We start from the raw sequence: 15,277 nt of genomic DNA, 5'->3' as shown, positions 1-15,277 counted from the left end.
GGAACGAGACGTTTACTCTGTTTGCACCCGGAAGGACTTTAGAAACTGTTAAATGCTGAAACTAACTTTAATTCTGTATTCTGAGGCCTTTTCTGTCAGTAAATTACATTCTGAATATATAAGAATCTGATATTTTCTTTGTCAGCTCATTTAATTATTAGTTATCAATTTATTGATATTTCTGTCACTCTTCAATCATTGAATTCTGTTTTGCTCTTTCATTGATTGAATCTAATTTAATTTGTCATTATTTATTTTTCTTGTGTGTGTTCATAAGTCCATGTTCTTTTTTGACACTTACTGATTATGTTTTAATTAAGAAAAAAAGACCAAAAAATCTTTTTATTATAAAACTACAGTTTTTAAGAGACCATGTGGGTGGTTGTGCCTGCTAATGATCACCAACACTTCTTCACTCTGGGTAGACTTTAGATTCAGCTCATTTATATGTGTATGTGTATATATATATATATATATATATATATATATATATATATATGTGTGTGTGTGTGTGTGTGTGTGTATATATGTATATATGTATATGTATATGTATATATATACATATATTCTGTTGCACTGATGATCTCAAATCATCACCACAAGAAACAATAAGCATTTTAATCTTCAGGATTTTTTTACAGGTTTTTGTCAGGTTTTGTTCTCCCCACAACTCCATCCACAACCCTAACCCCTAACCCCTAACCCTAACCCTAACCCAATGCCATCCACAGCAGAGACAAAGCCTGGTCCAAGTCTAGATCCAGAGGCACCCCTGAGGACTGGTTTTCCTTTTTCTCAATTTGTTTTAATTTGGTAAGCACTGCAGATGTTCACAAAGCTCTGCTGAGATTAAAAACAGTGCAGATCATCTTGACTCATATCTTCTTCATCTAAGTGTCCTTTAATCTGTTCAGGTCACGTTTTTAACCAAACAGGAAAGATTCCAACCTCATGGAGAAGCTCAGTAGTTCTCTTACACAAAGGTAATAATGTCTCTGATCTCAACAACCACCATCCATCTTCTTAACTTCCTTTCTCAGCAAAAATCTCTAGAATAGAAATAGAATCATTGGTCAATTTAAAACCACTAACCTTTATTGATTCTCTAAACTTACTACAGTCACAGCTGCAGTTTCAGTCATTGATAACATGATAAAAAACTGCTCTCTTCATTGATCTCTCAAAAGCATTTGATATCATTGATCATAAAATGCTGCTTCATAAACTACAGTCTGCAGGTTTAGATGAGTGAACTCAGCTGATGGTTCTCAGTCAAACCCTCTTACATTAGAAACGGGGTTCCACAGGGATCTGTCCTTGGTCCATTACTGTTTACATTATACATAATTAACATAATTCCTCCTAATCAATACTTCAATGTCTATTTTTTTTTGCAGATGATACAGTTTTATATGTCTCAGCCCCCCCCCCCCCCCCCCCCCCCCCCCCCAGCCCAGACACTGACTCATCTTCAGTCGACCTCTCAGACTGGTTTTAAATGCAGACCAGTACATGTGTTCTCCACCAGTGACTCTGACTATCCTGCCATTAAAACTTTAATGTATATTAAATATAAATATTATATTATGTATAACATACTTACATTCCTCTTGGAGATTTTAAAGCTTTATCTGATGTTTTTTATCTGTAACTGTTTTTATTAATTCCTCGTGTGTTGTTTCTGTCTGCTGACTGTGTTCTTGTCATGAATGTGTCTTGATCTCACGTCTCTCTTGGAAAAGAGATCAATAATCTGCCTGATTAAATAAAGATTAAATAAAATAAAATAAAATGTCATCTGTGACTGTTGTTTACCAGTCAGTGTGTTTCCAGGTGTTCGCTGTGTGTTACAGAGTCGACAGTGATGGTGTTCACTCACCACGTTGACCCCTCCTGACCGGTCTCTGGAGCACATGGACGACTGAGACGCCATCCCCACCGTGGTGCCGTCGAACGTCCCGCCCCTGTAAGACACAGCTGATGGTGACTGAAGCGTCAGCGGGAAGCTGCGGCTGATTAGTTCCTGTGGTGTGATGTCATACATGACCAGCTGGGCGTTGTCATGGCGAAGGCGTGGCAGCAGCTCTCTGGTTCTCCACTCCAGGAAGTTGTTGAGGGTGTCGGTCGGACTCTTCTCCACCCGGATCTTATCCCGGTCGCTCCAGATCTCCAGACCGGTCAACGCCACACGGACGTTCAGAGGACGGTAGAACTGCAACAGGAAGCAGAGAAGGCTCAGTCCATCTGTCCCGTTACTATGGTGACAGGAGGTCAGAGGGAAACGATTGTATGAACATGTAAAAGGCTTCAGTGCTTAGTGACAGAGACCAGACCACATCTGTTATTAACAACGCAGAGATCAGACCACGTCTGTGTGAGTGAGAAATGTCTCCTGGAGAGAAAGGTGGAGGTGATTTGCTACGACAGAGGTGAAAGGTCAGAGGTCTCACCCAGTCCACCTGATTGGCCACGTCCAGCATGCGGTAGATGATGGTCTTGTTGTTCTTCTGGTAATTCAGAAACTGTGAGGAGATGAAAGTTTAGTAAGATGATCAGGATATAATACACACATATATATACATATATATATATACATATATATATATGTATATATATATATATGTGTGTATGTGTGTGTGTGTGTATATATATATAATAACAACACTTATATATCATTTAAGATTTAAAGCACAAATGTTTCTATTCAAACACACAGACACTGTAGACTGATTTCTAATGAAAGTTCTGCCATCTTGTGTCAGAAATATGTTACTGCAGATTAGTTTCACACATTTATGATCCTCAGAGGATGAATCATAATAACTGTTATCAGTTGAACGGAGCTTTGGACGGAGCGGACCGCCGGTCCTTCCACTGGTTAAAAACAACAAAGAATTCAGTCTTTGCAAATGGAAATGATGTACTTGTTTATTTGCATATATAGCACATGGATGTATTATAAAAGCTGTTATTAAACATCCATGATAGAGCGGAGAAGTGAGATCACAAGTAGTCACTGAAGCAGCACGAGGAGACGCATGTTAATGCCGGATATAAACAGGACATCAGAGTCTCTGGATTGGTTTTTATCAGCTGGGTCTCAGTAATGTCTTCCCTTCCTGTCTCAGCATCACACATCATGTGACATCATGTGACATCATGTGATGTTTAACATCAAAGTTAGACACGGAGTTCTGTTATTGGACCAATTCTATTCACCTTGTATATGCTTCCTTTAGGTAATATTATTAGGAAACATAAATAAATTCTCATTGTTATGCAGATGACACCCAATTATATTTATCAATGAAGCCAGATGAAACCAATCAGTTAAACAAACTCCAAACATGCCTTAACGACATAAAGACCTGGATGACCTTCTGCTACTAAACTCAGATAAAACTGAAGTTATTGTGTTTGACGTTGATGGTCGTGGCTGTGGGGACGGTGGCGTCGTCTCCTGCTATAATTGTTGTTATTATTACTAGTCTTATCTCTAATATCGGTACCATTATTGCTATTATTGTTGTTATTATGCTTCTCTGTGTCTCTCAACCCAGCCGGTCGAAACAGACGGCGTCCACGTAGAGTCGGGTTCTGCTGCAGGTTTCTTCCTGTTAAAGGAGTTTTTCCTGCTGCTGATGGAGGAACGTTGGGTCTCTGTAGACTAAAGAGTTCGGTCCAGACCTGCTCGATGTGTGTTTCCATCAGGAAATATTAAACCAACATGATGACATCACAGCCTTCATCACTGTTCAGTTTATGATCAGCTGATCATTATACTGACCTCCTTGTGATCGGCCACCAGCACCAGTTCGATGTATTTGGTCTCAGACAGGATGTCTCTCTTCCTCTGCAGACAGAGCACACAGAGGTCAGAGGTCAAACATCTTCTCCTAATACTGAGGCTACATTACAAATAAACAGCAGAAATACAGAATAAGTTAAATATATAATAAATATAACTAAATAAAGTCTACAGTCTGTTTCAGTGAATCTCAGATCGATCATGTTTCCGGAGGATGAATCCTGCTTATTGATCGTATCTGAGTTCCAGCTTCCTGTCTCTAAAAGTAAAACTGTGTTTTTATATCTAAATGTTCTTTTGTACAAATCAAATCATATTTTCAAATAAAACAGGAAGTTGTGGATCTCACACGGCGCTAACATCTGATGTGACATCGTTTCTAACCAACAGGAGCAGAGCAGAGTCTCGCTGCTGCCTTGCTTCAGGGCACGTCAGCAGTCTCACCCTGTGTGTGTGTGTGGAGCTGTGGATGGGGGGGATGGCGGTGTGAGAAACCCCGCAGCCGCCGCCACCGCTGCTCTCCAGAGGGCTGGTGGAGTACAGCAGGTGGACTCCTCCTCCTCCTCCTCCTTCTCCTCCTCCTCCTCCTCCTCCGCTCCCTCCACTTCCTTCTCCCCCGCTCTCCCCTCCTCCCCCCTCCTCCTCCTCCTCCTGCTGCTGGTGGAGGGGGAGGTGCTCGTCCTCCTGCGGCTGCAGCTCGAAGCTCAGCGTGGAGTTGATGGCGATGATGCCGCTGCAGGAGGAAACAAACCCAAACCAAGCTGAATAATCACACTTCCTGTTGTAAAATGTAAAGATTGAAATTATTGAGGAGCCAATCAGATAATCTGGTTTGATTAAAGCAGATTAACGGAGATTTCTAACTGGATCATAAAGCTCTACTGTAAACAGCTTTTAATCTACATGAATCTTTCAGACGACTTTCAGTCCAAACGTAACTTATTATTTCACCGTCATCTGATCTGTTGTTCATATAAAACGTTCTGATTTGTTGAAATGCCTTTAATCTTTATGTTATAGTGAGTTTCAGCTCGTTGTTTATCTGTTCTGGTTCAGTCTCAGCGTCTCGTCGTTCAGCAGCTGACGAGTGAAGCTGCTGATGTGTCAGCGTTGTGTTCACTACTAAACATCAGTGTGTTTGTGAAACGTGTCTCATGTGACTGAAGTGTCTTTATTTATTTGTTTGTTAATAGTTTTATGTTCTCAGCTGTCAGTAATCCGAGCTGCTAAATAAAGGTCTCAGTGTGGTGGACTGAGGTTTCTGTGTACGCGGCTCTGACCCTAAACCGGGACCAGGTCTTTTCACGTGAGCCGATAAACAAATCCACTAATCCCGCTGCAGCCTTCGCGCTCCGTGCTGCAGGGGTCAGAGGTCACTCACATTATTAATCCAGATCAGTTTAACCTGCAGAGGAACGCTGAATCGTCACTCCGCTGCGCTCACGTTTCTGCTGAGAACACAAAGACCTGAACCCAGTAAATCTGGATCAGGAGGTTTCTGACTTTCCTTCACTGCTGCTGGAGAACAAAATGTTTCCTCTCAGTATTTAGAAAGAGTTTCAACAGTTCGACGACACGTTCTGTAAACTTTGTGTTCAGATTTGCGTCCAGAGAGACGTTTTCCTGCTGCGGTGGACCGAGTCCCTTTAACAGTCTGTTCATTAAAAACCGTCCATCTGTTAAATCTGTGGAGGAAACTTTATGAGCTCCAGCTGATCGAATCTGTCACAATGTTCTTCATTTTAAATCCACATGAATCTGATCAGCTTCATTGATATGAATCAGCTGATCGATGTGTCAACATTCACTTAACCGAAGATTATAAAGCGGATCTGAATGTATCCGACCCTGAACCTGAGAGGTCACATGAGTGTTGGGTTATTATGGGCTGTGATGAAGAGGATGAAGAAGACTGACCGGAGTCCGGAGCAGGTGCTCACTGCCACTCTGGACTGAGGGAATCCGCGCACGCTGCCGTGGTAATAACAGTGAGTCTGCAGATACAAACAACATCTGTCACAGCTGCACACACACACACACACACACACACACACACACACACACACACACACACACACACACACACACACACACACACACACACACACACACACAAACACACACACACAAACACACACACACACACACACACACACACACACACACACACACAAACACACACACACACAAACACACACACACAAACACACACACACACACACACACACACACACACACACAAACACACACACACAAACACACACACACACACACACACACACACACACACACACACACACACAAACACACACACACAAACACACACACACACACACACACACACACACACACACAAACACACACACACAAACACACACACACACACACACACACACACACACACACACACACACACAAACACACACACACACAAACACACACACACACACACACACACACACACACACACACACACACAAACACACACACACAAACACACACACACACACACACACACACACACACACACACACACAAACACACACACACACAAACACACACACACAAACACACACACACACACACACACACACACACACACACAAACACACACACACACAAACACACACACACACAAACACACACACACACACACACACACACACACACACACACACACACACACACAAACACACACACACACACACACACACACACACACACACACAAACACACACACACACACACACACACAAACACACACACACACACACACACACACACACACACACACACACACACACACACACACACAAACACACACACACACACACAAACACACACACACACACACACACACACACACACACACACACACAAACACACACACACACACAAACACACACACTCACACACACACACACACACACACAAACACACACACACACACAAACACACACACACACACACACACACACACACACACAGTGTGAGGATGGATGGTGGTGCGTTCGCTGACTCACCACAGGGTCGGCTCTCACAGACACTCCGGTGCCGTTGGGCAGGTAGTAGAAGACGTTGGGCGGTTTGGGCAGCAGGTCGCTGCAGAGGAACAACAGGTGAGAGCAGAAACTTTACAGACTGAATGTTTTTACTGACTGTCGGCACTCACCGGTTCTTCTCCAGGTCCAACAGGAAGAGGCGTCCTCCCACCTCCAGACCGCACTGCAGCCGGTCCGGGTGACCGTCCTGAAAACGCACAGGAAGACGTCGTTTACTGAGCCGCTTAAACACTCGACCGTTATTTAAAGTCTGTTTTATTATGCAGCATACAAAGAACAATAGAACATGAGGAAGGTAACAACAACAATAATAATAACAAAAAACAAAGTAATATTAAAATTCAAGTAAAAATTTAAAATCTATTCACAGAATGGAATAGTACTAATTTTGAAATGCGATATAAGACTTGAAATGAAATATATGAAGGTGACCAGAGCATGGGGGGGGGGGGGGGGGGGGCAGAGAAGAATGATAACAATAATAATAACAATGATAATAATAATAATAAATATAATAGATATAGCCGCAAGCTGCAATTTACAGGTTTAAAACCTAATGTGAGTAACATCTGTTTATAGGAGTGAGAATGACCACAAAGCTGCAGCACTTCAGTAATCGTGCCGTTCGTCCTTCCTTCATCTGATTTGAATGAAACTTGATGTGAATGTTCAGGACAAAGCGCCGCATGTCTCCACTGAGTTTAATCAGGATTGCTCAAAGGCATCTTGAGTGATGGGCAAATATGTGATAAGCCAAGCCCACTTGCATTGATCAATATGATGCTTCATATTTTGGTTAATACTCGCCCTCAGAGCATGCTCACCAATTTTGGTGAAATTCTGTCCACTGGGGTTTCAGTTACAAGTTTGTGGCATTTGTGGCGCCCCCTATGGGTCCGGCGCAAAATGCTTTGGTAGATCTGTTCCCAGTGATCGACTGAAGTTATGTTCCAAGATTTATGAAGATTGGCCAAATGGTTAATGAGTTACGGCCAATATTTGCTAAGCCCCACCCTTTGCGAAGATATCGTGGTTGATGGCGGCCATGTTTTTTGACCGATACTGCTCATTTATAATAGAAATATGTATCTCAGTCCCACAAGGCTCTATACCAAATTCATGTTGAATATCCAAAAAGTCAAAAGAGTCCAAAGAGTCAAAATCCAAAAAATAGATAGTAGATAGTAGACACATTACTGTTTTTAAGTTTATGCAAATTAGCAGAAAATCCATCATGGTGGACTTTCATGGTTCAAGCAGCTTTTCGTAGAGCACACTGAGTCAGCAGCTATCAGCAGCTAACATCAGCTAACAGCAGCTATCAGCAGCTATCAGCAGCTAACATCAGCTAACATCAGCTAACATCAGCTAACGGCAGCTATCAGCAGCTAACGGCAGCTATCAGCAGCTAACGGCAGCTATCAGCAGCTATCAGCGGCTATCAGCAGCTATCAGCAGCTATCAGCGGCTAACGGCAGCTATCAGTAGCTATCAGCGGCTATCAGTAGCTATCAGCAGCTATCAGTAGCTATCAGCAGCTATCAGTAGCTATCAGCGGCTATCAGTAGCTATCAGCAGCTATCAGCGGCTAACGGCAGCTAACAGCAGCTATCAGCGGCTATCAGCAGCTATCAGCAGCTAATGGCAGCTATCAGCAGCTATCAGCAGCTATCAGCAGCTATCAGTAGCTATCAGCAGCTATCAGCAGCTATCAGCAGCTATCAGTAGCTATCAGCAGCTATCAGTAGCTATCAGCGGCTATCAGTAGCTATCAGCAGCTATCAGCGGCTAACGGCAGCTAACAGCAGCTATCAGCGGCTATCAGTAGCTATCAGCAGCTAATGGCAGCTATCAGCAGCTATCAGCAGCTAATGGCAGCTATCAGTAGCTATCAGCAGCTAATGGCAGCTATCAGCAGCTATCAGCAGCTATCAGCAGCTATCAGCAGCTATCAGCAGCTATCAGCAGCTAATGGCAGCTATCAGTAGCTATCAGCAGCTAATGGCAGCTATCAGCAGCTATCAGTAGCTATCAGCAGCTATCAGCAGAGAGATTTCCTCCAGCAGGTCAGTGCTGCTGTTAGCTGCTGAAGCTAAAACTGTCTGGATCTGCATATATTTGAAAATGAGTGCACTAGTGGGGGAGATGGCTGTTATTATTCTACCATTTATATAAATTTCATGACATAGAGACCTCCTAAACAGTCGACTCTACGTCAGCTGATTTTAAACAGCAGTCAGTGGTTCTTTAAGTCCAGTTTGATGGAACATATGAAAGTGACCAGTACAGAGATTAAATGAGGGATGTGAACAGTCCAGTTTGATAACAGATAAGTTCAGTTGATTAGTGGAGCTGCAGCTTCTGGGAAGTTCCTGTGCCAGCTGCTTATCGATGATTCTGCAGGTGATTAATCGATGAATCGTCTATAAAATGTCAGAACGACAGTTTCCTCAAACCTGAGGCGACATCTTCAGAAACTTTTACAAATAAAAACCTTCATGGATTAACGAGTAATTAATAAAATGACAGTTTGCAGCTGGACGCGTCCTGTCAACAGTTTGATAAATGCGGTTTATGGGGACGCATCTGTTTCCACCATTTTTACTCTGTCACTTCCTGCTTCTGGTCACTTAGGATGTGGGTGGGGCTATGTACATCCGTTATCCAATCAGTGAGTGTTCCTGTGGTGCTGCCTGTTAATGGAGCTGCTCTTTGAAGACGAAACACTTCCTGTTCTCGCCTCGCTTTCTCCTCTCAGCTCTGCAGGAAGTTACAACAGTTTTCCTGTTAAATCTCTGCAGCCGACACGACGTCGGTCAGAAGATGTATAAACGCCCTTCATGTTAACCTGCAGGTCCCTCTCATATCTAAACAATAATAATAATAATAATAATAATAATAATAATAAAATCATTACATTTTATGATAAATTGATTCCAGTAATTAAAGATAAAAGAAAATAAAAACTTGAGTTAAATCAGGAAGAAACACATGAGTCACTTTTATAAAACACTTTGACTCTCACATGAACATAAATACCAGCAGCACAAAGTCAGACATGTTTCACTGCAACGCATTGATTATCTCTGATGATCAGAGATAATCAATCACTTTAAAAAACGATCAAACATTCACATCAAAACGTCAGCTGAGGATCCAGACTGTTGTTTTCTTTCTTTCACCTGAGTGCTGATTAGAGCTGATCATAAACTATTGATTAGCTCAAACAAACAAAAAAAAATCAATAAACTTTAAAGTCAAAAGTAAAAAAGTTGCTTCATGTGACGACTGTTTATTGATTATTATCTTTAATGTTACTTTCTGTGACATCATCACGTCCATGTTGTTCCATATCACACATTAGTTTAAACTGATATTGATTGATTGTAGCTGTGAGATAAACTTATTGATTGTCTGCATCAGTCCTCACAGGACAAATAAAGTTGGATTGAGTTGAGTGTTTCATATTTAAAAGACAGATTTGGGGAGTTTTCCTCTAAAATGAGCAGAATTCCCCTCTGAGGCGTGTTTGTTTTCTCCACCCTGTCTTTGTGTGGTGGTGGGGTCAGGTCATTGTGCAGCAGGATGGGGGAGGGGGGGCTGAGTCAGCTGGGTGTGTCACTTCCTTTATTTCTTTTATTCAGCCTGGTGTGAAAAAACATTTCTCTGCTCCAGACTTTAAGTTTAATGTTGGTAAGAAGCCACTTCCACAGCTTGTTAATGTTAAAATGTTAATGTTAGCAAAAACAGAAGAAGATAAGAAGATATTCTCCCCTAAGCCCCCCCTCCCCCCGCACCCTCCCCCCCCGCCCCCACACCCTGATGAAGTCATGTCTGTTGTCCAGCAGCCAGATGAAGTCAGAGCTGCAGAAACGTCGGGCGAGGCTCAAGCTGCCGACCGCAACAGCAGAAGAAGAAACAGAGTTCGTCTCTGCTGGTGAGACTCAGGCCTGAAAACATGTTTAATCACCACAGACCTTTAAAAACATGTTTAATCATGTTTTTTGACATTTAAATCATTTTTTGGCCTGGCGGGGTTCTCTGTACTGTTACAGGGGAAACACTGATCTGTGTTTCTGTGAGATCTTCAGACATCATGGGAGAACATTTTGACTCTCTAATAATAAAACCTCTCTGACTTTTCTCTGTGAGGTTTGTTCCAACAAACTCTTGGTAAATCTGTGGTTTCAACCTGATGAATATCAGCTGTTCATGAGGAGATTTCATCATTTGCCCCTAAAATGTCCATAAGCCAGTAGCCGATGCAAAAATGTTCAGACCGGTTTGATATTAAGCTAAATATCGACCTAATGCCGAGTTTAATCATTAGGTGGTGCACCTGCCTGTCCATGAATGAGAGTGTCGCAGCACCACAGTCAGTTCTGGCTGTTAACCTGGAAACACCGTAGCTACACACAGCACAGCATGGCTACGCTATGCTACGGACGCTAGCCATGCTACCTAGTTGCTAGCCACCGCACGGGCTGGAAAAAGATCCGTCACATCCCCTCGTATCCACGGGTTGTTTTCAAAACACAAGCTGCTCTCAGACCGCTGGAAGCAGGAAGCAGCCCGGCGGGTTTTGGTTCTGCACCATTAGCCGGGTCAGCCTCCCTCCTCCGGCTCGTCTGTGGCGTCCAGCGGCGGCCGGCGCCGTCAGTGTCAGAGCCTCCGTGTGAGAGGCTGAGATGTCTTATAATGACAAATGCATAAAATCAAACAGGTTTAAGCTTGTACACCGGACCGGACCAGCAAAACCGGACCAGCAAAACCGGACCAGCAAAACCGGAAACCGACCCTTCCAGCCCACTACTTTATTATATTTAGGGCCTGAGCCCAAAGGGCGAAGACCCTTTTGTATTTCGTGTGTTTGTTTCTTTCTTATTCTTTCTTTACTAATCCGCCACTTCAACTCTAAATTTGACTCAAAAACTCGTAAAAATTAACCCCCAAAGTGCCAAATTGTGCTCGAGAGCGCCACCTATGTATCTAAAACGGCCGCCACGGCCCGTAGGAATGTCGTAGAGAGATCGAACCAAAACTCAATTATTCGTCTCATCAAGACCTACAAATCATACGCTGACACCCCTGACCTGAATCCAACAGGAAGTCCGCAATCTCAATTTCAAAGTACGACTTTGTGCCAATTTTGGACCTTGAATAAACACTATCTCCTCCGAGGGCGTTAATGGTATCAGCTTCAGACTTTAATACATGACTTATCACACTGTGCTGAACAAAAGTTATTAAAAACTTTGTAATAACTCGAACGGTTTAGATTTAGTAAGCCCTGAAAGTTGGAGTGCGACATCAAACCTTACAATGTAAACCAATGGGGAGGCAATCTCTGGGCATGGACTTTGTGCCAAACTGGGGCATCTGACGTCTAAACTATAAGTCCGACCACTTTCAAACCCGTATCAATGGATTCGCAACGAAAATTCCTACAAAAAATGTGATTTTTATGTAGGATTTGGCCAAAGTCATGGGATTTATGAGGATATTTCACAAGAAGAGTTCTCTGAAATCCTTCTCTCCAGCTGAGAGGGAGAGAGAGAGAATGGGAGGGGGGCGATGGGTGAAAACATCTACATGCCTGTAACAGAAGCCCTTTGACTGCTCCACACGCCAGTTACTTCCTGTTTCTACACATCTGACAGCAGTGTTCAATCCTTACTTTTTTTTTCAAGGAGCACATGTGCTCCTAAGTTCTTCCTTCATATATTGTCTTTCTAGATCATAGTATAATCTATGCTTGTATGCATGATAGCCTCCTCAGCCAGCTGGTAAAAATATGTGCATATATCGGCATCAGCAATCGGCCACAATGAGTTTGAAATATCAGCATATCGGATATCGGCAAAAATCTAATGTCATGCATCCCAAGTTAAAAGTCTTTACATTCCTAAAAATAGACTTGATGAAAATTAGGAAATTAATTTGTTTTACACACAAACTCATCAAAAGTTTTCAATTTTACTTATTGAAATTCAAGTGAATGGACCCAAAACTTGCATGATTTTGATGACACAGGTGTGAACGAGACAGACAGGTGTGAACGAGACAGACAGGTGTGAGTGAGACAGACAGGTGTGAGTGAGACAGACAGGTGTGAACGAGACAGACATGTCTCACCCTGCATGAAACTCTCATCCTCACACCGTTGAGATGTGATGTTTCACCATGACAGAGGAAGTTGCTGTAACTTTATTGTAAATGCTCCAGTCTGCACCAAACTTTACATGTTTGATAAGAGTCCCGGCCTGAACACGTCTACATGACAATATTCCATCAGTGATGTAAAGCAGCCCCAACAGCGGGCGAAACAGTGGACAAAGGAAGTGATGTTTATCTCCTTCTTGCACTGTCTGAAAACAGCCGGGTCTGAAGACGTCTACATGCCCGTCACAGAAGCCCTTCGATTGCGCCGCGGCCCGACATGTGCAAGGGCGCGAAGGCCCGTTCAACGCTGCTTGCAGCTTTAATCATTATTGATTCTATTTAAATAGTCTTGATTAACAAGTTGCATATATATTTACAACCACTAGCCTCCAGAGAAACGTGCCAGTCCGTCTGTGTCAGTCCCACATATTCGCCACACAGACGTTTAGGGGCTTAATGAAGGAACAAATTAATTAATTTTCTTTATTTACATTGTGCTTTTTACAGCAGAGCCATGTCTAAGACACACTGCAAACACACTAAAACAGGAATGGTTGTCATAGTAACAGGCCTGTGTCATATGAGGACCTGTAGGCTGCGCCTCAGTCTCACACTGTAACTTTAAACAGTTTAAACGCATTGTATATTTTGTCGTTGACCAATTATGCAAACTAATGTCAGATGCCCCAAATCATGATGTAATGGAACACCCCGCAGTAATATGATCAAGTATAGATATTTTCACACATCATATGTTTTATCCTTGGCTTACATTTTTGGTTATCCTGTTACTGAGTAATTTTCTCCTGCTTTGTGTAAATCATACCTGCTTACTGCCCATAGGTGTGGAGGTCCGTCAAAAGTCAAGTCAAAATTTATTTGTATAGCACATTTAAAACAACCACAGTTGACTAAAGTGCTGAACAGGCTTAAAATCCCAAAATAAATAAATATATAAGTAAATAACAAATAGGAATAAAAGAAAACAATAAACATAATAATAAAAGAATTGCAGCACACTAGAGGATGAAGTCAAAGTGTCAAGCTCAACTCGAACTGAATGCCAATGAGAAGAGCAGAGTCTTCAGCAAAGATATGAAGTTTTCAGGTCTCAGCAGTTCTTATATGAACAGGTAAACTGTTCCAGAGATCAGGAACAGCAAAGACTGGGTCACCTGTTCTAGTGCCTGGACCTCACAACATCCAACAGCATCTGGTTGGTTGACCTCAGTGCTCTAATGCAGGATTTCTGCTAGATAAGGTGGCACCAGCCCATTTAAACCCTTAAAAGCCAGCAATAACATCTTACAATCAATCCTAAAACGGACAGGAAGCCAGTGGAGAGAGGCCATTACTGGTGTCATGTGATCACGCTTCCTTTTTCCAGTTAGAAAAACACCACACAAACCGCTGCATTTTGTACTAACTGCAAGATCAACCCTTAGTTATGCTGCTATAGGCCTAGACTGCTGGGGGACTTCCCATGGTGCACTGAGCTCCTCTCTCCTCCTCCTCCTCTCCATCTGTATGTGTTCATTTACCATTAATGCATGTTACTAACTTTGCTTCTTCCCCAGAGTTCTTTGTGCTTTCTCATCAGCAGGAAACCCCATAAACCGCACTGACGTGTTGATGTCTTTCTTCTGTCCTTCTCCAGCTGTTCCTGCTGTTGTTGCTGTTTGTTGCTGCTAGTCATGTATCTGTTGTTGTTGTTGTTGCTGTTGTTGTTGTTGCTACTGTTGTTCTGCTTCTCTGTGCCCCCCCGCCCTCTTCTCTCTCTCTCAACCCAACCGGTCAAAGCAGATGGCGTCCACGTAGAGCCGGGTTCTGCTTGAGGTTTCTACCCGTTAAAGGGGAGTTTTTCCTTCCCGCTGTCGCCAAGTGCTGCTCATGAAGGAATTGTTGGGTCTCTGTAACGTAAAGAGTTCGGTCTCGACCTGCTTCATGTGAAAAGTGTCCTGAGATGACTTCTGTTGTGATTTGACGCTTTATAAATAAAATTGAATTGAATTGAACAAGTGTCGCAAATTTCACGGATACATACACATAAACCATAAGACAGCACACGGTCCAGTGTGTGTCCCTGTTCAGGTGTCGGACCAGTCACCGACTGAGTGACATTAAGAGAGTCTTTGACCAGAGGTCTGGTTTCACAGCAAACGTATATTAAAATCACCAACAATTAAAAAACGATCATATTTTAACATAATTCTGCCAAGAAGTCTGCAGAGTTCTGTATAAAATC

General features: G+C 42.7%; 1 protein-coding gene across 3 annotated transcripts in view; it reads right to left on the bottom strand.

Annotated features, from left to right (window-relative positions):
* adam15 (ADAM metallopeptidase domain 15) overlaps nucleotides 1-15,277 on the bottom strand; it is a 44,922-nt gene that overhangs the window by 19,959 nt on the left and 9,686 nt on the right. For all 3 annotated transcript variants that reach the window (XM_044358183.1, XM_044358184.1, XM_044358185.1), the window contains exons 3-10: nucleotides 6,981-7,057; nucleotides 6,832-6,910; nucleotides 5,726-5,802; nucleotides 4,253-4,541; nucleotides 3,788-3,853; nucleotides 2,451-2,522; nucleotides 2,043-2,212; nucleotides 1,880-1,964 (exon numbers count right to left, since the gene is read on the bottom strand). In XM_044358183.1, coding sequence (XP_044214118.1) covers nucleotides 1,880-1,964; nucleotides 2,043-2,212; nucleotides 2,451-2,522; nucleotides 3,788-3,853; nucleotides 4,253-4,541; nucleotides 5,726-5,802; nucleotides 6,832-6,910; nucleotides 6,981-7,057 — 915 coding nt within the window. The remainder of the gene's footprint in view (nucleotides 1-1,879; nucleotides 1,965-2,042; nucleotides 2,213-2,450; nucleotides 2,523-3,787; nucleotides 3,854-4,252; nucleotides 4,542-5,725; nucleotides 5,803-6,831; nucleotides 6,911-6,980; nucleotides 7,058-15,277) is intronic.

This window comes from Thunnus albacares, chromosome 8 (genome assembly GCF_914725855.1).
Source record: "Thunnus albacares chromosome 8, fThuAlb1.1, whole genome shotgun sequence".
Taxonomy (NCBI): Eukaryota; Metazoa; Chordata; class Actinopteri; order Scombriformes; family Scombridae; genus Thunnus; species Thunnus albacares.
Note: the sequence above shows the minus strand (reverse complement) of the source record. Positions and strands in the feature narration are given on the sequence as shown.